This window comes from Rattus norvegicus, chromosome 6, assembly GCF_036323735.1.
Source record: "Rattus norvegicus strain BN/NHsdMcwi chromosome 6, GRCr8, whole genome shotgun sequence".
Classification (NCBI taxonomy): domain Eukaryota; kingdom Metazoa; phylum Chordata; class Mammalia; order Rodentia; family Muridae; genus Rattus; species Rattus norvegicus.
The window spans coordinates 36,582,459-36,604,432 of NC_086024.1; the positions used below are offsets into that span (position 1 = coordinate 36,582,459).

Below are 21,974 nucleotides of genomic sequence, written 5' to 3' on the forward strand. Positions count from 1 at the left end.
AATAACATTTAATTGCCTAGTTTGTATCAATCTTGTTGAAAGATATTCACAAGGACCCTGATCACCTAGATTTTAACTCTACAAAGAAGGCATGCACTTAAAGGAAGAGCAGTAAGGAGTCACCGGCTGGCTGAAAGAAAAAGTAGTATAATGTGAAATCATCGATCAGGAAGCCTTTGGAAGTCAGAAAGCTATGTCAGGGTGACTCAAGCAAAGGAGAAAGGAGTGTGTGTCCATGCAAGGAGTAAGGTATCTATAATGGCCTCGAAGATGAAGAAAATGGCTGGAAGAGTTAAACAAGTTGACTTAGTAAAGTACACAGGAAGCATAAGGAAGCTATAGTGGGAAAGGGTAGTCCACCTTGGACCATGACTAGCCTCCTAAGTCCCTGGAAAGAGTGTAGACCCTTCTGAAGCCAAGGGAATTGAGGAGTATAATTAAGATGAGCTAGTGTTTCTGGGGAGCAAAAAAGGTAAAAGGGAAAAATAGAAGGAGATCTGTTAGAAGTTAGGGTTGAAAGGAGATGGGGGCTTGTGTTAGAGGACTATTTAGGAGTAGAGAGAAGTTAAGAAGCTCTAGGAATTGTCAGAAAATAGAAAAGTGAGTGTTTGACAATTAACAGGTCATGGTTTAAAGAGAAAGAAGAAAGGTAAGTGATGGGGCCTTCATTGAAATAGAAAACAGAGACAGAGGAGGAGAGAGAGAAAGAGGGGGAGGGAGAGAGAGAGAAGACAGGAGAGAGAGGAGGAGGAGAGAATTATAGCTTGGAGTGAGATAGTGCATTGCTACTCTGAAACCACTCATTTAAACCACCTAGTCAGCAAATAGACCTATGGATGTGAGCCCAGTAATGATATAGACACGGTATCTGGGTACAGAGAGCACAGGGTCAGCTCCAGGTGCAGGTGGACTATAGGGGAATGTCAGGGCAGGGAGTCAGGAAGGGCGGGTGGGTGGGGGAACACCCTCATAGAAGCAGAAAGAGGGGGATGGGATAGGGGGTTTATGGACGGGAAACTGGGAAAGGAGGTAACATTTGAAATGTAAATAAAAACTCCAATAAAAAAAGAAAAAATTTAAAAGAGATAGACGCAGGAAAGCAAGAGCAAACAACGGTTTGTGTAGGACAAGAATAGAGAAACTAGGGCCAGAGCACAAATAATATAAACAAGTGAATGGAGGGGGTGTTAAATAAGAAACAGTGCTAGGGGGTGCAAGGTAAACATGCCCTAAAGAGATTGTCACTGGCCCATCAGGAAAGCTTGGGGTAAGACATCACCAAAAGCAGGGATGGTGGCCTTGTAAAAAGCCCGTATTCCAAAGAAGAAACTAGGGCTTGGGTAGAATTGGTTCTATTTTCTCATTTTTAAAGTACATCTCTAAAGTGTCACAAAGTTTAAAAAGGTTAAACTCTAGTATCTCAATCTGGATATGAGTGAGCATCTCTATAAAACACTTCCTCTCTCTCTCTCTCTCTCTCTCTCTCTCTCTCTGTGTGTGTGTGTGTGTGTGTGTGTGTGTGTGTGTATGTGTGTGTGTGTGTGTGTGTGCGTAGAATAATTTACATTTGGTTACTTCTAAAGAATCATCTAGGAGTGAGATCCAGTTATAGGCTAAACTGATACAAAATGCTAATTGTTGGTTTCCATAATCTATGTTCCTTACATCCTTTACAAGTTGTTTTATTTAGTAGAATAACAATATATACATGGTAGAATCATAATAACCACAATTTTAAGTGTTTGGATATGTATTGCAAGAGATTGTTGAGGGGTAAAGGGATAAAGAAATTTAAAGAACACACACACACACACAGAGAGTGTCATTGGATTGCAGAGCAAGGGAGAGACTGGCAAATATTTACAGGGAAATAAGGAGGGGGAGTCAGTGTAAGGCATTAAGGTCTTTGGAGAGAACACTGAAAGGAGGAAAAACTCTTGATTGTGGAGGAGACAAAAGAGGGCTTAGAAGGAAGGAGAGGGATGCAGTGTTTGGTGCACAGGTGACAACACGTGAGCATTTTTGTGCTAGTAGAAAGAACTCAGAATGTAAGAAACCTTACATGCGAAAGAGGCAGAGTTCCCACTTGTCCACCTGCATCTGACCCCTATCCTCCAAGCTTCTCTTTCCCATGTAAACTGGGAATCCCATGCTTGCAGTGGAGGGATGAAAGGTAATGCAGGCAAAGAAGCCAGTGTGACGTCTGAAACCTGAGAGTCCTTATAATCATTTTGGTTGATGCTCTTCGGACTTATATCTGCTTCTCAGTGAGCCAAAAATGTGAGGTTGGTTTGAAGAGAGGGATAGAGGATGAATATGTGCATGGTGGGATTCAGCAATAAGCATTTCAGTTTATGACGCAAAGACAACTAACTCCACCTTTTCATTCTTCACCAGCAACACGCTGCACCTGGTCTCTACCACCAAAACGGAAGTGATCCCACCTTTGATTGAGAACAGGAAGTCCTGGTCAACTTGCAAGCCTTTCTTCACCGGCATGAACTACTGTACCACAGGGGCTTACTCCAATGCCAGCTCCACAGAGTCTGCCTCTTACTACCCACTGACAGGAGACACAAGGTAAGAGATACTCAGTGTTCATCCAGCATCTGATTACCAGTTACCTGGAGGGGTAAAGAGAAAAACGCCAAGGATTGTAGGTCCATGTTACCAACCTTAAGCGCTCATATCATCTTTTGGGAACTTCAAACAGTGGTCCTTTGGACACCATTTTGTGTACCTCCTTGATATTCTTCATGCACTGGATGAGGTAGTCACAGCAGATTCCAGTCTGCCCATTCCTTTTCAGGATCTCTAGAACTATTGTATAAGCTTTGTGAAGCTGACCAGTGTGCTCAAAGACATCACAATGCTTTGGGGTTCATCCTCATCCCCCTCACCCATTCTCACTACTTGCTGTTACCATGACAGGCACATATCAACATTTCAACTCATCAAAAAGCACCAAGCATCCCAGGAGCTTTCCTTGCTCAAAGGCTTTTGTGGGAGATTACATAGAACCATCAGGATCATCACTAGCCAAGACCATGAGATGACGTTAAAAATCATACATGTATTTTTTGTTGTATGTGAGGCTGGATTGTTGGAGGGATGTTATTATCATCTTTAAAAGAGCTAACACTATGCACTGAATGTGATGTGACATCGCTAGGTATGAGCTGGAGTTGAAGCCCACAGGAGAGGTGGAGCAGTATTCCGCCAGTGCAACCTATGAGCTCCTAAAAGAGGACAAGTCTTTGGTTGACACACTGAAGTTCCTAGTGCAAGCAGAAGGTGGGTATCCAAACTGAGGCTGCTGTATTTCTGCCTTGTTTTGGGTTCTAGACAAAGGGGACATCTTTGTGATGATGCATTAAACAAATATTTCCTGAGTTCCCAGTAAGTGTCAGGCCTTTCTTAGAACTGAGGCTAGAAATGAAGTCGTCACCTTCATGAAAGATATAGTAAACAACCAAACAAACACTCAAGATGTCAAAAACAGTGGTGAGGGGAGAAAACAGAGTATAGAAGGCTCTAGTGCAATGGTTCTCAATCTTCCTAATGCTTACAACCCTTTAATACAATTCCTAATTTTGTGGTGACCCCCAATCATAAAATTATTTTTGCTGCTACCCCATAACTGTAATTCTTCTACTACTAGGAATCCTAACGTAAATATCTGAATTGTGAACCCTATCCAAAGGGGTCATGATGTACAGGTTGAGAACCTCTGCTCTATGGAATAGTATATGTGGTAGGGAGAAAGGAGGATGGTGGAAACAGCGAAGAGAATGATAGGGGAATTTTTACTGGTAGGTAACATGAAATGTTCACTCATTTGTTCGTTTGTTTATTGTATTCTGTTTTGTTTTGTTTTTGTTTTGTGAGACAGGGTTTCCCTGTATAGCTCTGGCTGTCCTGGAACTCAATATATAGACCATGCTGACCTCAAACTCAGAAATCCACCTGTCTCTGCCTCCCAAGTGCTGAAATTAAAGGCATGTGACACCCACTCAAACTTCATTTTAAAAAGAGGGGAAAATGTGATAGGATGGAGAGGAGAAAAGAAACAGGGAAAAGAGTTGCAGGCTAAGGGATCAGTTTGTGCAAATACTCTGAGGTTGGAATATGTTGAGGAAAGATGGGAAGGAGGCAGAACTGAGAATCTAATGTGTGAGTGATTTCAGTAATCCAGTCAAGAAGACAAGGTGTCTGAATTTGAGTAAATTTCCAAGATATTAGACCAGGAGTGGGGAAAGAAGGCAGCAGAGACAGGCCCAGAATGTGATGAGTGGCTGTAGAAAGAGTGTTGGGAAGGCAGTAAGGCAAGAATCATAAGCAATGACGGAGATGTGAAAAGTCATCATAGTCTTGCTATATTTTTAAGAATGAGAGCTTGCATTCCCTGAACATCTGAGCATTGCCCACCTCAGATCTTTGCCCACTTGACCCCCAACCAGAACTCAGCATGGCTTATTAGTCCACTGTGGCCTTGCCCATATACCACTTACCATACCACATACCACAACAGGAAGACATTCTATGGCCATCATATAGGAAATAGCCCCTCTTCTGTTCCTCTCTACCTTTTGTTCTCATGGCCCATGTCTTTATGATATTTACTGCCATCTAACACAGGTAACTGATTTGCTTCCTGACTGCAGACCCCACTAAACAACTAGAAGATGAACCACACAAGGGCTGGTTACACCAATGCCAAGAACAGTCCCTGGCTCATGAGAAGCCACCAGTAAATATTTGAAAATTAAGTTAATGGATAATACATAGCCAATGGGAAAATCTTAACCAGTGTCATTGAAATCCACAATAATTGGGATTCTGTGGCTTACTCCTCTGCCTCTTTTTTCTTTGCATAGCCTCACAGTACACATCTCTTAACTCTCTCATACACTCTTTCAGGAGTCCAGCAGTCTGAAGCTACTGCAATGTTCAAATATAATCGGCGAAGCAGGACCTTATCTAGTGAAGTCCTAATACCAGGGTTTGATGTCAACTTTGGAACAATCCTCAGAGTTAATGATGAATCTTCTAAGGACAAAAACACTTACAAACTCATCCTGGACATTCAGAACAAGAAAATCACTGAGGTTTCTGTCGTGGGCCACGTGAGGTAAGGAAAGGTTTAGGAGACCACGCTGAGCTGGATGCTGTGGAAGCTCTTCGCTTTCTTCTTCAAACTTTACATCCCCCCACCCCAGGGACACCTGTGCTATACAGTCTACCTGAAAATATAGTTCTCAACATTTTTACCATTTGCACATATATGGTTGGACATTTCTATTATTCAACAAGCATTTGTTATCTATCAAGTATTTGCTAGATGAATTAAAAATTGTTTCAGTCCCATGTCCCTATTTGTTGACAAATACATGATAGCTTGGAGTGGTCTAATTGCTTGTCCAAGGCTAGAGAGAAAGATGAAAATAGTTTTTTACAAAATTTATCTACCTCTCTGCAAGCTCCACACTCTGTTCTGAATATTGGCTTTATAAGTTAATGGGTTTGGTCTATGTATGGTTAGATCTCTGATTGGTTTGTATGTGTGGTTTTCATGAATGAAACTTCTAATTATTAAATCCTATTACCTACATCCTTGGAATGGACAAGAAAATCATTGATGGCCAACTTGATTCTTTTTCAATAGTTATGACAAAAAGGGAGATGGCAAGGTCAAAGGTGTTGTTTCCATACCACGTTTGCAAGCAGAAGCCAGGAGTGAGGTTCATACCCACTGGTCCCCCACCAAACTGCTCTTCCAAATGGACTCATCTGCTACAGCTTACGGCTCAACAATTTCCAAGAGAGTTGCATGGCGTTATGGTATGTGTCTCTTCCGTCATGTGAGCCCTTCCCAGAGCACTGTGTGCTTAAGAGTAGCTGCTGAGAGCAATAGACATGAACTTATCTAACACCATTGACAGTCGTCTTGCATGTGCATTTTCAGATAATGAGAAAATCGAATTTGATTGGAACACGGGCACCAATGTGGATACCAAAAAGGTGGCCTCCAATTTCCCTGTGGATCTTTCCCGTTATCCTAGAATGGTGCATGAGTATGCCAATGGTCTCCTGGATCACAGAGTCCCTCAGACAGATATGACTTTCCGACACATGGGTTCCAAACTAATTGTTGTAAGTATGATGATGCAGCACACGTGACTGTAGATGCTAATTAAATCACCAATTGATCTGGGTGCAGAAGTATTCACAGATTCATACACAAAGCTTGAATGTGGGAAAGTAGCCACTTTCCCAGTCACATTAAGCTGCATGGGACAAATACCCAATGGAAGCCACTAAGCAGAAGAGGTTTTTGTATTAAAAGACACTTCCAAACACTGGTTAGGATGGTTAAATATGTTACATTATGCATACACACACACACACACACACACACACACACACACACACGGGATGGAAGGAGAAGAGGATGGCTCAGTCAGTAAAGTGTTCGCTGTAACAAGCATGGATATCTGTGTTTGATCCCTATCACTCTCATGAGAAGACAGACAAGTGGTATACTCTTGTAATCCCACCATGAGGTAGTTAGAGACAGATGAATCTCTGAGACTCGCTGTCCTGATGAGCCTCAGATCCCAGTGAGAGAACTTAGCTCAAAAGAACAAGCTAGGTAAACATCCTTAAGGAAGGAAGGATGCCTGAGGTTGACCTTTGGTTCCATGAACTCCTCTAAACACATTCACATGTATGCACATGGACACACGACCCCCCCCCACACACACACACACACATACAAATAAACTAGTAAAAAAATAATTACAGGGAAATAAGAGACTAAAATTCATACTTTCCTGTAGTGTATTTTTAACTTTCAATGTATCACCCTGCTCCTGCTTGAAAATTGGTCTGAAAGCATGAACTGTCAGCTTATGCTAGTTCTACCTGGAGATCCATCCAGATCCATTTCTTGCTCTAAAACTGTCCTGTCATCTTGTAGGCAACAAACACATGGCTTCAGATGGCAACCAGGGGTCTTCCTTACCCCCAATCTCTACAGGATCACCTCAATGGCCTCTCAGAGTTGAACCTCCCAAAAGTGGGATTGCCAGACTTCCATATCCCAGACAACCTCTTCCTAAAAACGTAAGAGGGGAACTAAAGAGTATTAACTTTTTACTGGACAAGGAAATGGGAAAGTTTTACCTAACCAGATTTAGTCTTTTTTGTTGAAAACTTTCAGAGGAGTTATTTAAGCACTTGGAGATGATGAACAGCTACAGAGTAAACACTGGTGTTTTTGCATCATTAAAAATGAGGTCCCAGTGTGAGCACCAGCCCAGTATGGAGAACTTAAGAAAATGATTAAAGATTCTGAAAATCGTGCATGGTACAGGTATATCTGTAATAGTCATGAGTTTGCAAGGCATTCAAACTCTGCTATGGAGGGTCAGAACAGTCATTGAGCATTGAATGAAGGTACTTATTTCAAGAGATGGTTAGTCACACACCTTAATCCTAATAGGAAATTCAGAAGCGCACTGCTCACTCCATTTCTGTGTTAACAAAAATGTGCATAATACTTTATTTCATGAAAAAATAGTGGAGCATGAGATAAAAAGACAATGTTTTCTAAGTCAATGATCTTGGTATAATCCTCACAATTTAGGAAAAAAAAGTCCTGTGGCATGTGGCCCCACAGTATGTTGCAGCTAAGGAGCACAATTGAACATGCCTTATTACTATGGTAAGGCTGAACTCTTCCCAAGCTCCAAACAGACCAAATTGCTTAAGATAAAATGTATTCTTTACTACTGGAATTTCAATGTGTGGGAATAGAACAGGACTTTGGTAGTAATCATTCATCCATCTGCTGGATGTGAGGGTCAGAACAGGTAGCATGTCAGATGAAAAAGATTGAAAATCTTCTCTGATACCTTAAAATGATTTCTGGGATTCAGCAGAAAGGGTGCTACTATCCAGATAACATCTCTAAGACCCAGAGAGGCTAATCCTAACATCCCCAATTAGTGGGAGCTAAAACTCTTTTAAAACCCGCTCTTTTTTTTTTCTTTATTAACTTGAGTATTTCTTATTTACATTTCAATTGTTATTCCCTTTCCTGGTTTCCAGGCCAACATCCCCCTAGCCCCTCCCCTACCCTCTATATGGGTGTTCCCCTCCCCATCCTCCCCCCCCCCGTTACCACCCCCCCCAACAATCACGTCATCACCCGTTCTTTTGACTCTTACATCTCTGTTCTTTTATATGTCAATGTGCTTCTATTCGGCTTCCTAAATACTTAGCAAGTATAAAAAATAGTAGAGTAGAAACAATAAGAAGACAGAAATGGGTATGGTTTTATCGTTTCTTCCAGGAAGACCTTGCAGACACCAACAAATGACTCAACAAAGAACTGTATAAACAGAGTTAGGATGCGCTCTTTAAGGCTGGCATAAGGGGCCATAATGATTTAAAGGTGGCTCTTGGAAGGGTTTTGGAAGGGTTAAGTAGGTAAAGGGAAAAGGAAAGAGCTCTAAAAACAATGAAAGAGATCCAAGCGTAAGAAATATCCTGGTGAAAAGAACATAGTGGGCTTGGGGGAGACAAGGGGTCTCCAAGTGCTTAAATAACTCCATTCCAAAAGGATGGAGTTATTCCAAAAACGTAATATTGCTAGAGGAGTCAGAGGGTCTTGAGTTCTTAATGTCTGACTGTGGGGACACTGTCTTGGTTCATTTCAGTGATGGCCGAGTCAAATACACACTAAACAAGAACAGAATAGAGATTGACATTCCTTTGCCTTTGGGTGGCAAGTCTTCAAAAGACCTCAAGGTGCCAGAAAGTGTGAGGACACCAGCCCTCAACTTCAAGTCTGTGGGGTTCCATCTGCCGTCTCAAGAGGTCCAGATTCCCACTTTTACAATCCCCAAGACACATCAGCTGCAAGTGCCTCTCTTGGGCATTCTGGACCTTTCCACAAATGTCTACAGCAACTTGTACAACTGGTCAGTCTCCTACACTGGTGGCAACACCAGCAGGGATCACTTCAGCCTTCAGGCTCAGTACCGCATGAAGGCTGACTCTGTGGTTGACCTGTTTTCCTACAGTGTGCAAGGTGAGGCCTGCTCAGGTACTGGGTTCATAAGACTAATGTATTACACATTCTGATGGGAAAGCTCTAGGAGGAAAGGATTTGGGCTTTCCTATAGATGCTTTTTGTTGTTTTTGGTTTGTTTGTTTTGCTATTTGGAAGTCATTTCATTCATTCAACTAATAAAAAATATTTATTAAGCATATGTTAAGTAATAATCTGTTAGGCCATAATAAAAGCAGCCATATACCTAGTAATTATAATTTGGCCTAAGAAACACTCTGATACAGTATATACTATACAGTATGAGGTGCAGTAGAAGCATTTGATGAGGGAACTCGACGCAGTCTGCAGCAACCAAGGGTAACTGGAAGAATGCCTTTGACATCAAATTTTGTGGGTATAATATAAATGTCACCATTACACAATTGCTCCAGCTATGTATAAGGTTCCTACTGAAAGACTTTCAACGTAAAGGTTGTTCTGGAAATTTATTGCTTAATTTAACCAATATCTTTGATTGTTTTTTTTTCCTGTTAGGATCTGGAGAAACAACATACGACAGCAAGAGCACATTCACTTTATCGTGTGATGGGTCTCTACATCATAAATTTCTAGATTCCAAATTCAAAGTCAGCCACGTAGAAAAATTTGGAAACAACCCAGTCTCGAAAGGTTTATTAACATTTGAAACATCTAGTGCCTTGGGACCACAGATGTCTGCTACAGTTCAGCTGGACTCAAAAAAGAAACAACATCTGTATGTCAAAGACATCAAGGTTGACGGACAGTTCAGAGTATTTTCATTGTACGCTCAAGGTGAATATGGCCTGTCTTATGAGAGAGATTCTATGACTGGCCAGATGAGCGGAGAATCCAACATGAAATTTAACTCCACCTACTTCCAGGGCACCAACCAGATAGTGGGAATGTACCAGGATGGAATGCTGTCTGTCACTTCCACCTCTGACCTGCAAGATGGCATATTCAAGAACACAGCTTCCCTAAAATATGAAAACTATGAGTTGACTCTGAAATCCGACAGCAGTGGGCAGTATGAGAACTTTGCTGCTTCCAACAAGCTGGACATGACCTTCTCTAAGCAAAGCGCACTGCTGCGTTCTGAACACCAGGCCAACTACAAGTCCCTGAGACTTGTCACCCTTCTTTCTGGATCCCTCACTTCCCAGGGTGTAGAATTAAATGCTGACATCTTGGGCACCGACAAAATTAATACTGGTGCTCACAAGTCAACGCTAAAGATTGCACAAGATGGAGTATCTACCAGTGCAACCACCAACTTAAAGTACAGCCCGCTGCTGCTGGAGAATGAGTTGAACGCAGAGCTTGGGCTCTCTGGGGCATCCATGAAATTGTCAACAAGTGGCCGCTTCAAAGAACACCATGCAAAATTCAGTCTTGATGGGAGAGCTGCCCTCACAGAGGTATCACTGGGAAGCATTTACCAGGCCATGATTCTGGGTGCAGACAGCAAAAATGTCTTCAACTTCAAACTCAGCCGAGAAGGACTGAAGCTATCCAATGACATGATGGGCTCCTACGCTGAAATGAAACTCGACCACACACACAGTCTGAGAATTTCAGGTCTCTCCCTGGACTTCTTCTCAAAAATGGACAATATTTACAGTGGAGACAAGTTTTATAAGCAGAATTTTAACTTACAGCTACAGCCCTATTCTTTTGGAATTACTTTAAGCAATGATCTGAAATATGATGCTCTAGTTTTGACCAACAATGGAAGGTTACGGCTGGAACCACTGAAGCTGAATGTGGGTGGCAACTTTAAGGGAACCTACCAAAATAATGAGCTGAAACACATCTATACCATCTCTTATACTGACCTGGTAGTAGCAAGTTACAGAGCAGACACTGTAGCTACGGTTCAGGGTGTGGAGTTCAGCCATAGGCTAAATGCAGACATCGAAGGGCTGGCTTCCTCCGTTGATGTCACTACCAGCTACAGTTCAGATCCACTGCATTTTAACAATGTTTTCCGCTTTGTTCTGGCACCGTTTACCTTGGGCGTCGACACACATACAAGTGGTGATGGGAAAATGTCCCTCTGGGGAGAACACACTGGGCAGATGTACAGTAAATTTCTGTTGAAAGCAGAACCTCTGGCACTTACCTTCTCTCATGACTACAAAGGATCCACGAGCCACAATCTCCTGTACAAGAACAGCGTCAGTACAGCTCTTGAGCACACACTCAGTGCCTTGCTGACTCCAGCTGAACAGACAAGCAGCTGGAAATTCAAGACCAGCCTGAATGACAAAGTATACAGCCAGGAATTTGAAGCCTACAACACTAAAGACAAAATTGGTATCGAGCTTAGTGGACGGGCTGACCTCTCTGGGCTGTACTCTCCAATTAAAGTGCCGTTTTTCTACAGTGAGCCTGTCAATGTTCTTAATAGCTTGGAGATAAATGATGCCTTTGACGAGCCCCGAGAATTCACAATTGATGCTGTGGTGAAATACGATAAGAACCAAGATGTCCACACTATCAGCCTCCCATTCTTCCAAAGCCTGCCAGATTATTTGGAGAGAAATCGAAGAGGAATTATAAGTCTACTGGAAGCCATGAAGGGGGAATTACAACGCCTCAGTGTTGATCAGTTTGTGAGGAAATATAGAGTGGCCCTGAGCAGGCTTCCTCAGCAGATTCATGATTATCTGAATGCATCTGACTGGGAGAGACAAGTAGCTGGTGCCAAGGAAAAATTAACTTCTTTCATGGAAAACTATAGAATTACAGATAATGATGTACTAATTGCCTTAGATAGTGCCAAAATCAACTTGAATGAAAAACTCTCTCAACTTGAGACATACGCGATACAATTTGATCAGTATATTAGAGATAATTATGATGCACAGGACTTAAAAAGAACTATTGCTCAGATTATTGATAGAATCATTGAAAAGCTAAAAATGCTTGACGAACAGTATCATATCCGTGTAAATCTAGCAAAATCAATCCATAATCTCTATTTATTTGTTGAAAATGTTGATCTTAACCAAATCAGTAGTAGTGGTGCGTCTTGGATCCAAAATGTGGATACCAAATATCAAATCAGAATCCAGATACAAGAAAAACTCCAGCATCTCAGAACACAGATTCATAATATAGACATTCAACAGCTTGCTGCAGAGTTAAAACAACAGATTGAAGCTCTTGATGTCCCAATGCATTTAGATCAACTGAGAACTGCAATTCTATTCCAAAGAATAAGTGTCATTATTGAGCGTGTCAAATACTTTGTTATGAATCTTATTGAAGATTTTAAAGTAACTGAGAAAATCAATACTTTTAGAGTTATAGTCCGTGAGTTAATTGAGAAATATGAAGTAGACCGACAAATCCAGGTTTTAATGGATAAATCAATAGAGTTGGCCCACAGATACAGCCTGAGTGAGCCTCTTCAGAAACTAAGTAATGTGCTACAGCAAATTGAGATAAAAGACTACTATGATAAATTGGTTGGTTTTATTGATGACACTGTCGAGTGGATTAAAGCAGTGTCTTTCAAAAATATCATTGAAGAACTGAATAGATTGATTGACATGTCGGTGAAAAAGTTGAAAGCCTTTGATTATCACCAGTTTGTAGACAAAACCAACAGCAAAATCCGTGAGATGACTCAGAGAATCAATGCTGAAATCCAAGCTCTCGAACTCCCACAGAAAACTGAAGCATTAAAACTGTGGGTAGAAGACTTCAAAACCACGGTCTCCAACTCCCTGGAAAAACTCAAGGACACCAAAGTAACTGTGGTCGTTGATTGGCTGCAGGATGGTTTGGCTCAAATAAAAGCCCAATTCCAAGATGCTTTAGAAGATGTACGAGACCGAATTTATCAAATGGACATTCAGGGGGAACTGGAGCGCTGCTTGTCTCTGGTAAGCCAAGTTTACAGCACAGTGGTCACCTACATTTCTGACTGGTGGACTCTGACTGCTAAAAACATAACAGACTTTGCAGAGCAATATTCCACCCAAAAGTGGGCTGAGAGTGTGAAAGCACTGGTGGAACAAGGATTCATTGTTCCTGAAATCCAAACATTTCTGGGGACCATGCCTGCATTTGAGGTCAGTCTCCACGCTCTCCAAGAAGCTAACTTTCAGACTCCTGACTTTATAGTCCCCTTGACAGATTTGAGGATTCCATCAATTTGGATAAACTTCAAAATGTTAAAGAATGTAAAAATCCCATTGAGATTTTCCACTCCAGAATTCACTCTCCTCAACACCTTCCGTGTCCGTTCCTTTACAATTGACTTGCTGGAAATAAAAGCAAAGATCATTCGAACTATCGACCAAATGCTGAGCAGTGAGCTACAGTGGCCTCTTCCAGAAGTGTATTTGAGAGACCTGGAGATGGTGAACATTTCTCTTGCAAGACTCTCTCTGCCAGACTTCCATGTACCAGAAATCACAATTCCAGAATTCACAATCCCAAATGTCAATCTCAAAGATTTACAGGTTCCTGATCTTCACATACCAGAATTCCAGCTTCCTCACCTCTCATGCACAACTGAAATACCTGCTTTCGGCAAACTACATAGCGTCCTGAAAATCCAATCTCCCCTCTTTATATTAGATGCTAGTGCCAACATACAGAACATAACTACTTCAGAGAACAAAGCAGAGATTGTGGCTTCTGTCACTGCCAGAGGAGAGTCCAAATTTGAAGCTCTCAATTTTGATTTTCAAGCACAAGCTCAGTTCCTGGAGTTAAATGCTAATCCTCTGGTACTGAAGGAATCCGTGAACTTCTCCAGTAAACATGTGAGAATGGAGCATGAGGGTAAGATATTAGTTTCTGGAAAAGCCCTTGAGGGAAAATCAGACACGGTTGCAAGATTACACACAGAGAAAAATACAGTGGAGTTTAATAATGGTATTGTTGTCAAGATAAACAATCAATTCACCCTTGACAGTCAAACAAAGTACTTCCACAAGTTGAGTGTCCCCAGGCTGGACTTCTCCAGTAAGGCTTCTCTCAACAATGAAATCAAGACACTATTAGAAGCTGGACATATGGCATGGACTTCTTCAGGGACAGGGTCATGGAACTGGGCCTGTCCCAACTTCTCAGATGAAGGCATACATTCATCCAAAATTAGCTTCATTGTGGATGGCCCCATTGCTTCTTTTGGATTGTCCAATAACATAAATGGCAAACACCTAAGGGTTGTCCAAAAACTGACTTCTGAATCTGGCTTCCTCAACTATTCTAGGTTTGAAGTTGAGTCAAAAGTTGAATCTCAGCACGTGGGCTCCAGCATTCTAACTGCCGAGGGTCGGGCACTGCTTGGGGATGCAAAGGCAGAAATGACTGGTGAGCACAATGCCAACTTAAATGGAAAAGTTATTGGAACGTTGAAAAATTCTCTTTTCTTTTCGGCACAACCATTTGAGATTACTGCATCCACAAATAATGAAGGGAATTTGAAAGTTAGTTTTCCACTAAAGTTGACTGGGAAAATAGACTTCCTAAATAACTATGCACTGTTTCTGAGCCCCCATGCCCAACAAGCAAGCTGGCAATTGAGTACTAGATTCAATCAGTACAAATACAATCAAAATTTTTCGGCTATAAACAATGAGCACAACATGGAAGCCAGTATAGTAATGAATGGAGATGCCAACCTTGATTTCTTAAACATACCTTTAACAATTCCTGAAATTAATCTACCTTACACAAGGTTCACAACTCCCTTACTGAAGGATTTCTCCATATGGGAAGAAACGGGCTTGAAAGAATTTTTGAAGACAACAAAGCAGTCATTTGACTTGAGTATAAAGGCTCAATATAAAAAGAACAGAGACAAGCATTCTGTTGTTATCCCTCTGAAAATGTTTTATGAGTTTATGCTCAACAATGTCAATTCTTGGGACAGAAAATTTGAGAAAGTCAGAGACAATGCATTACATTTTCTTACCGCATCCTATAATGAAACAAAAATTAAGTTTGATAAGTACAAAACTGAAAATTCCCTCAATCAGCCTTCCAGGACCTTTCAAAATCGTGGACACACTATCCCAGTTCTCAACATTGAAGTGTCTCCATTTGCTGTAGAGACACTGGCTTCCAGCCATGTGATCCCGAAAGCAATCCGCACCCCAAGCGTCACAATTCCAGGTCCTAACATCATTGTGCCTTCATACAGGTTAGTGCTGCCGTCTCTACAGTTGCCAGTTTTCCATATCCCTAGGACTCTATTCAAGTTTTCCCTCCCAGATTTCAAGAAATTAAGCACTATTGACAATATTTATATTCCAGCCATGGGCAATTTCACCTATGACTTTTCTTTTAAATCAAGTGTCATCACACTGAATACCAATGCTGGACTTTATAACCAATCAGATCTCGTTGCTCGTTTTCTTTCTTCCTCTTCATTTGTCACGGATGCCCTGCAGTACAAACTAGAGGGTACATCACGTCTGATGCGGAAAAAAGTATTGAAGTTAGCCACCGCTGTCTCTCTAACTAACAAATTTTTAAAGGGAAGTCATGACAGCACCATTAGCTTAACCAAGAAAAACATGGAAGCTTCAGTGAAAACAACTGCCAACCTCCACGCTCCCATTTTCACAATGAACTTCAAGCAGGAACTTAACGGAAACACCAAGTCAAAGCCCACTGTCTCATCCTCCATTGAACTAAACTATGACTTCAATTCCTCAAAGCTGCACTCTGCAGCAAAAGGAGGTGTTGATCACAAGTTCAGCTTAGAAAGTCTCACTTCCTACCTTTCCATTGAGTCATTCACCAAAGGAAATATCAAGGGTTCGTTCCTTTCACAGGAATATTCAGGAAGTGTCGCCAATGAGGCGAATGTGTACCTGAATTCTAAGGGTACTCGGTCTTCAGTAAGGTTACAAGGAGCCTCTAATTTTGCTGGGATCTGGAACTTTGAAGTAGGAGAAAATTTTGCTGGAGAAGCTACTCTCCGACGCATCTATGGCACATGGGAACACAATATGATAAACCATTTACAGGTATTCAGCTACTTTGACACAAAAGGAAAACAAACATGCAGAGCCACCCTAGAGCTCTCCCCATGGACCATGTCAACCCTTCTACAGGTTCATGTGAGTCAACCCAGTCCCCTCTTTGATCTCCATCACTTTGACCAGGAAGTGATCCTGAAAGCTAGCACTAAGAACCAGAAGGTCAGCTGGAAAAGTGAGGTCCAGGTTGAATCACAGGTTCTTCAGCACAATGCACACTTCTCCAATGACCAAGAAGAAGTACGCCTTGACATTGCTGGATCCTTAGAAGGACAGCTGTGGGACCTTGAAAATTTCTTTCTACCGGCATTTGGCAAGAGCTTGAGGGAACTCCTACAGATAGACGGAAAGCGTCAGTATCTTCAAGCTTCGACTTCTCTTCACTATACCAAAAACCCGAATGGCTATCTCCTCTCACTCCCTGTGCAAGAACTGACTGATAGATTCATTATACCAGGGCTGAAACTAAATGACTTCAGTGGAATCAAAATCTATAAGAAATTAAGTACTTCACCATTTGCCCTCAACCTAACAATGCTCCCCAAAGTAAAATTCCCTGGGGTTGATCTGTTAACACAATACTCTAAACCAGAGGGCTCCTCTGTCCCTACCTTTGAGACAACTATACCTGAAATTCAATTAACTGTGTCCCAGTTTACACTTCCAAAGAGCTTTCCCGTTGGCAACACTGTCTTTGATCTGAATAAGCTAACCAACCTAATTGCAGATGTTGATCTGCCTAGTATCACCCTGCCAGAGCAGACCATTGAGATCCCATCCCTTGAGTTCTCTGTACCTGCTGGGATTTTTATTCCGTTCTTTGGAGAACTGACTGCACACGTTGGGATGGCCTCTCCCCTGTATAATGTCACGTGGAGCACTGGTTGGAAAAACAAAGCAGACCATGTTGAAACATTCCTGGATTCCACATGCAGTTCAACCTTGCAGTTTCTGGAGTATGCTCTAAAAGGTAAGGAAATGTTCTTCCTCCTCTCCTGGATTCTGTGTGTTTTCAACTGAGTTCTGAGTAAATCATTGTGTACTTAATTAACATCAAATTCACAACTGTTATCTGTAGCAAAATGTAGAACTTGTATGTACCGCCATATATTCTTAAAACTAGAAAACCTACTGACATCGAAGGACGTTCTTTTAAATAGTTTTTGTCTGTTATAATTTAAAGACCAATAATACCACCAATTTATTTAAAAGAAAAAAATCATAGGGATTTGGAGTATTTTTCTGTGGAACAGAACATTGTTAGCATATATGAGGTCCTGGGTTCAAACCCCAGTACTACCACAAAATAATAATAATGATGATGATTATGATGATGATGATGATAAATTTTTAAAACAATCTACGAATTGCACATGGTATGTTTAAAACTTTTAAGTTAAGTATTTGATTTAGATATCTATCCAAGTTTTCACCACATATACACACATAAAATGATGTACCAATGACATATAAATTCTCTCCTATACAGTTGTGGGAACACACAGGATTGAAAATGATAAGTTCATCTATAAAATCAAAGGAACACTTCAACACTGTGACTTCAATGTGAAGTATAACGAAGATGGTATATTTGAAGGACTTTGGTATGAAAGTTTTACTGACATTTGGTGTCTTTTCAAAACTTGCTATGGTATTGGCATCTCTGGACCCCTTCCATTATGACCCCTCTGCTTTTCTGCTTTCAGGGACTTGGAGGGAGAGGCTCATCTGGACATCACCAGCCCAGCACTGACTGACTTCCATCTGCACTACAAAGAAGACAAGACAAGTGTGTCTGCCTCAGCAGCCTCCCCAGCCATAGGCACTGTGAGTCTGGATGCAAGCACAGATGACCAGAGTGTGAGGCTGAATGTCTACTTCCGCCCTCAGGTGGGTCCCAGCATGAGTGTCACGTCCTCAAAAGGAAGTAGAGCTCCAGAGACAATGCATTTCATTCTAGACAGTCTCTGAGAGCTCGCTCAAAATAGATGAAAGGCAAGTGGTGAGCCGGCCAAACGTCTTCATTGAGAAACTACTGTCCTGAAAACATTACAGCCAATCCTTGCTCAGCTTAATTATTAGACACACCCACGATACCCAATTAGTACTATTATTTTATGACTTCCCAGGCAAAGAGGAGGGCCAGACCTCATCTTCCTAAGACATGCACAAATTGCCACATGGACTTTTTTTTCTAATTGTGCTTTCTAGATTTTATTTTTGAGGCTTCATAATTCTTCCCTATAGTAAGATTGTTTGATTGAGGCACATCAAATACATATCATGTCATTTATAACCTCTGCTGGGATCAAATCAAAGATGGCATTGCTAAAAGGAAAGGCATCAACCTAAAGCCTGTCACAAGCTTGGCAAATGAATGCTGAAGTTGTGATAGCTGGCTGGACTTTCCCTTCTTCTTTATTCCAGAATATGTTCTTTCCTAACTCTTCCCTCCCTCCTCTTCCTCCTTCCCATTCTCCATTTAAGAAGGACTAAGTAGATACCACACATATTTTTTTAATCCTTCCTGGAGCATGTGACAAAGAGAAACTAACAACAGTGGGCCTGTTTAACCATAACCCATAAACCATGTTAGTTCCCATGAACTAACATGAAAAAGATACATTCCCCTTCAGAATATGGATGATCCTCTCCTCATCTTTACTTTTAAGTGCCGATGAAGTTTTAACGTAGTATGTTATATAATCAGAGTCATTGAAAATGTGTTTTCTTCTCATCTGCTTTGTTTTTCTCATTTTAGTCCCCTCCAGATAATAAACTCAGCATATTCAAAATGGAGTGGAGGGACAAGGAGTCTGATGGTGAAACATACATCAAAATTAACTGGGAAGAAGAAGCAGCTTTCAGATTGCTAGACTCCCTAAAAAGCAATGTGCCCAAGGCTTCTGAGGCTGTTTATGATTATGTCAAGAAGTACCACCTGGGACATGCTTCTTCAGAGCTAAGAAAAAGTCTTCAGAATGATGCTGAACACGCCATAAGGATGGTTGATGAGATGAACGTGAATGCCCAGAGGGTAACCCGTGATACCTACCAGAGTCTATATAAGAAGATGTTGGCTCAGGAGAGCCAGAGTATCCCTGAGAAACTCAAGAAAATGGTGTTAGGCAGTCTAGTACGTATTACTCAGAAGTACCACATGGCAGTCACATGGCTGATGGACTCAGTCATTCATTTCCTGAAGTTCAATAGAGTCCAGTTCCCAGGGAATGCTGGAACATATACTGTGGACGAACTTTACACTATAGCCATGAGGGAAACCAAGAAGTTACTCTCTCAGCTGTTTAATGGGTTAGGACACCTGTTTTCCTATGTTCAAGACCAAGTAGAGAAATCAAGAGTAATCAATGACATAACATTTAAATGTCCCTTTTCCCCAACACCTTGTAAACTAAAAGATGTCCTATTGATTTTCAGGGAGGACTTAAACATTTTATCCAACTTAGGCCAACAGGATATCAATTTTACAACAATACTAAGTGACTTTCAGAGCTTTTTGGAGAGACTTTTAGACATCATAGAAGAAAAAATTGAATGCCTAAAGAACAATGAATCTACTTGTGTCCCTGATCATATCAACATGTTCTTCAAAACACATATCCCATTTGCATTTAAATCCCTGAGAGAAAACATATACTCTGTCTTCAGTGAGTTCAATGACTTTGTTCAATCCATACTTCAAGAGGGGTCCTATAAGCTACAGCAGGTCCATCAGTATATGAAGGCCTTTCGTGAAGAGTATTTTGATCCGAGTGTGGTTGGCTGGACAGTAAAATATTATGAAATAGAAGAAAAGATGGTTGACCTTATCAAGACCCTTTTGGCTCCTCTGAGGGATTTCTACTCTGAATACAGTGTGACAGCTGCTGATTTTGCTTCCAAAATGTCAACTCAGGTTGAGCAATTTGTGTCCAGGGATATCAGAGAGTATCTTAGCATGCTTGCTGACATAAATGGAAAGGGGAGGGAAAAGGTTGCAGAGCTTTCTATTGTGGTAAAGGAAAGAATAAAAAGCTGGTCCACTGCGGTGGCAGAAATAACGTCTGATTACCTCCGGCAGCTCCATTCCAAACTGCAGGATTTTTCAGACCAGCTCTCTGGCTACTATGAAAAATTCGTTGCTGAGTCCACAAGACTGATTGACCTGTCCATTCAAAACTACCACATGTTTCTCAGATACATCGCTGAGTTACTGAAAAAGCTGCAGGTGGCCACAGCCAATAATGTGAGCCCCTACCTAAGGTTTGCTCAAGGAGAACTGATTATCACCTTCTGATTCGTTCATTGATGCATTCAAATTAAACCTCCACATAGTAGGAGACTTTTTCAACTATTATAAAAACCATCCTGAGCCAGACCTGCAGTCAACAGCAAGAGCAGGAAGCGCATAGGAACTACACCTGCAACCAAGCTGGCACAAAGACCAAGAATTCTGAAGCAGCCCAAACTCAAGATGACATATTTTTACAAGTTAGAGAAAAATCAAGATCTGAGTTATCTTGACAAACTCGGGATGGAAAGTAGGAGGGAGGGGAAAGCAAATAAATACTTCCTTATTGTGTAGCATACCCCTCAACTTGGCTCATTTGTATTGTAACATATTAGATCGCGAGCAATCTGGCTTTCCTAACCCTGGTTCAGAAAAAAAAATAGGGATAATACCTATATAGGATTGTTCATGAAAATTAATTAAAGTAATAGGTATGGGAAACTTTTGCCATTTTAATGCTGTGTGTAACCAAAGGGCTATTGTTATGAGGCGATTGGTTAAGGTATGCTATGTTAAAGAAAGAAAGGAGGTACAGAGATTGATCCTGCTCTGGGAAATCATTCATTCAGTACATCTTCTTCAGTAGTGAGGTAGATTAGTAGATAATCTGTCTACTAATCTTGTCTATCTAGCTGAAGTGGAGGAGGAGGAGGAGGAGGAGGAGGATGAGTCAGATGGGTGTCAGCAAATAGTAGTGGAGATTGTAAAAAGAATGGGCTAAGGAGCAGAAAGCTGTTGTGGGAAAGGTTGGGATAGACCTTAGCGAGATATGAATGAAAGAGAAAGGTCAGTTCAAAGAGAGGGCAATGGGAAAGGATACGTGGGAGTGTGGTGTGAACACTGGACTCCCTATTCAGAGAGGACAGGGAGTGTAAAAGGAAGAGTAAATTGGAAGGCATGACTTCAGAGTATGCAAACGTTGGAGTGAAAGGTGATCTCACCTCTCACTGTTGAAGAAGGGCATCCAGTGAAACATTTTGACCAGTGCTTAGAGAACTCAGCGTGGTAACATATGCACGACTTACAATGGGATAGACCTGGGCTGTAAAGCTGTGCCCGAGTCCCTCTGAAAGATTGATGTGAGAAGTCATGAATGGTGAGGAGGATTCTAGTAAAGGCAGATGCGAATGCAGAAGCTGAAAGGATCAAGTGACTCGTTGTTCATAAGCAAAGGCGATGAGAAATAAAGCGGACTTAGAGTTCAGGGTCAGAAATTGAAGGAAAGGTGAGAGAGATTGAAGAGCAGGGGAAAAACTGGGTAAGTGATCAGGACTGGGGAGGTGGGCGGGAACCTCAGTTTTTCATGGTTCTGGAAGACAGGAAACACACATGCATGGCACCAGTAATATCTGCTGAGAGCTTTTCTATCAGGTCATTGTCTTAATCAGGGTTCTTATTGCTATGATGAAATACTATAACCAAAAGCAATCTGAGAAGGACTTATTTTGTTTATATTTTCATACCACAGTCTATTGCTGAAGGCAACTGGGTTAATAATTCAAACAGAGCAGGAACCCGGAGTCCAGAGGCCATGGAGGGGTGATGCTTACTGGCTGCTCCTGGCTTGCTCAGC

The 21,974-nt window shown here is 41.4% G+C and overlaps 1 protein-coding gene across 1 annotated transcript in view; it reads left to right on the forward strand.

The window, feature by feature from the left end:
- Apob (apolipoprotein B) overlaps positions 1 to 20,842 on the forward strand; it is a 39,597-nt gene extending 18,755 nt beyond the window's left edge. The window contains exons 19-29 of the mRNA NM_019287.2: positions 2,398 to 2,580; positions 3,173 to 3,294; positions 4,921 to 5,131; positions 5,666 to 5,841; positions 5,966 to 6,153; positions 6,980 to 7,125; positions 8,724 to 9,097; positions 9,614 to 17,080; positions 17,600 to 17,714; positions 17,817 to 18,000; positions 18,872 to 20,842. Of these exons, the coding sequence (NP_062160.2) occupies positions 2,398 to 2,580; positions 3,173 to 3,294; positions 4,921 to 5,131; positions 5,666 to 5,841; positions 5,966 to 6,153; positions 6,980 to 7,125; positions 8,724 to 9,097; positions 9,614 to 17,080; positions 17,600 to 17,714; positions 17,817 to 18,000; positions 18,872 to 20,407 (10,702 nt within the window). The 3' untranslated portion in view covers positions 20,408 to 20,842. The remainder of the gene's footprint in view (positions 1 to 2,397; positions 2,581 to 3,172; positions 3,295 to 4,920; positions 5,132 to 5,665; positions 5,842 to 5,965; positions 6,154 to 6,979; positions 7,126 to 8,723; positions 9,098 to 9,613; positions 17,081 to 17,599; positions 17,715 to 17,816; positions 18,001 to 18,871) is intronic.
- Positions 20,843 to 21,974: the final 1,132 nt, after the last annotated feature.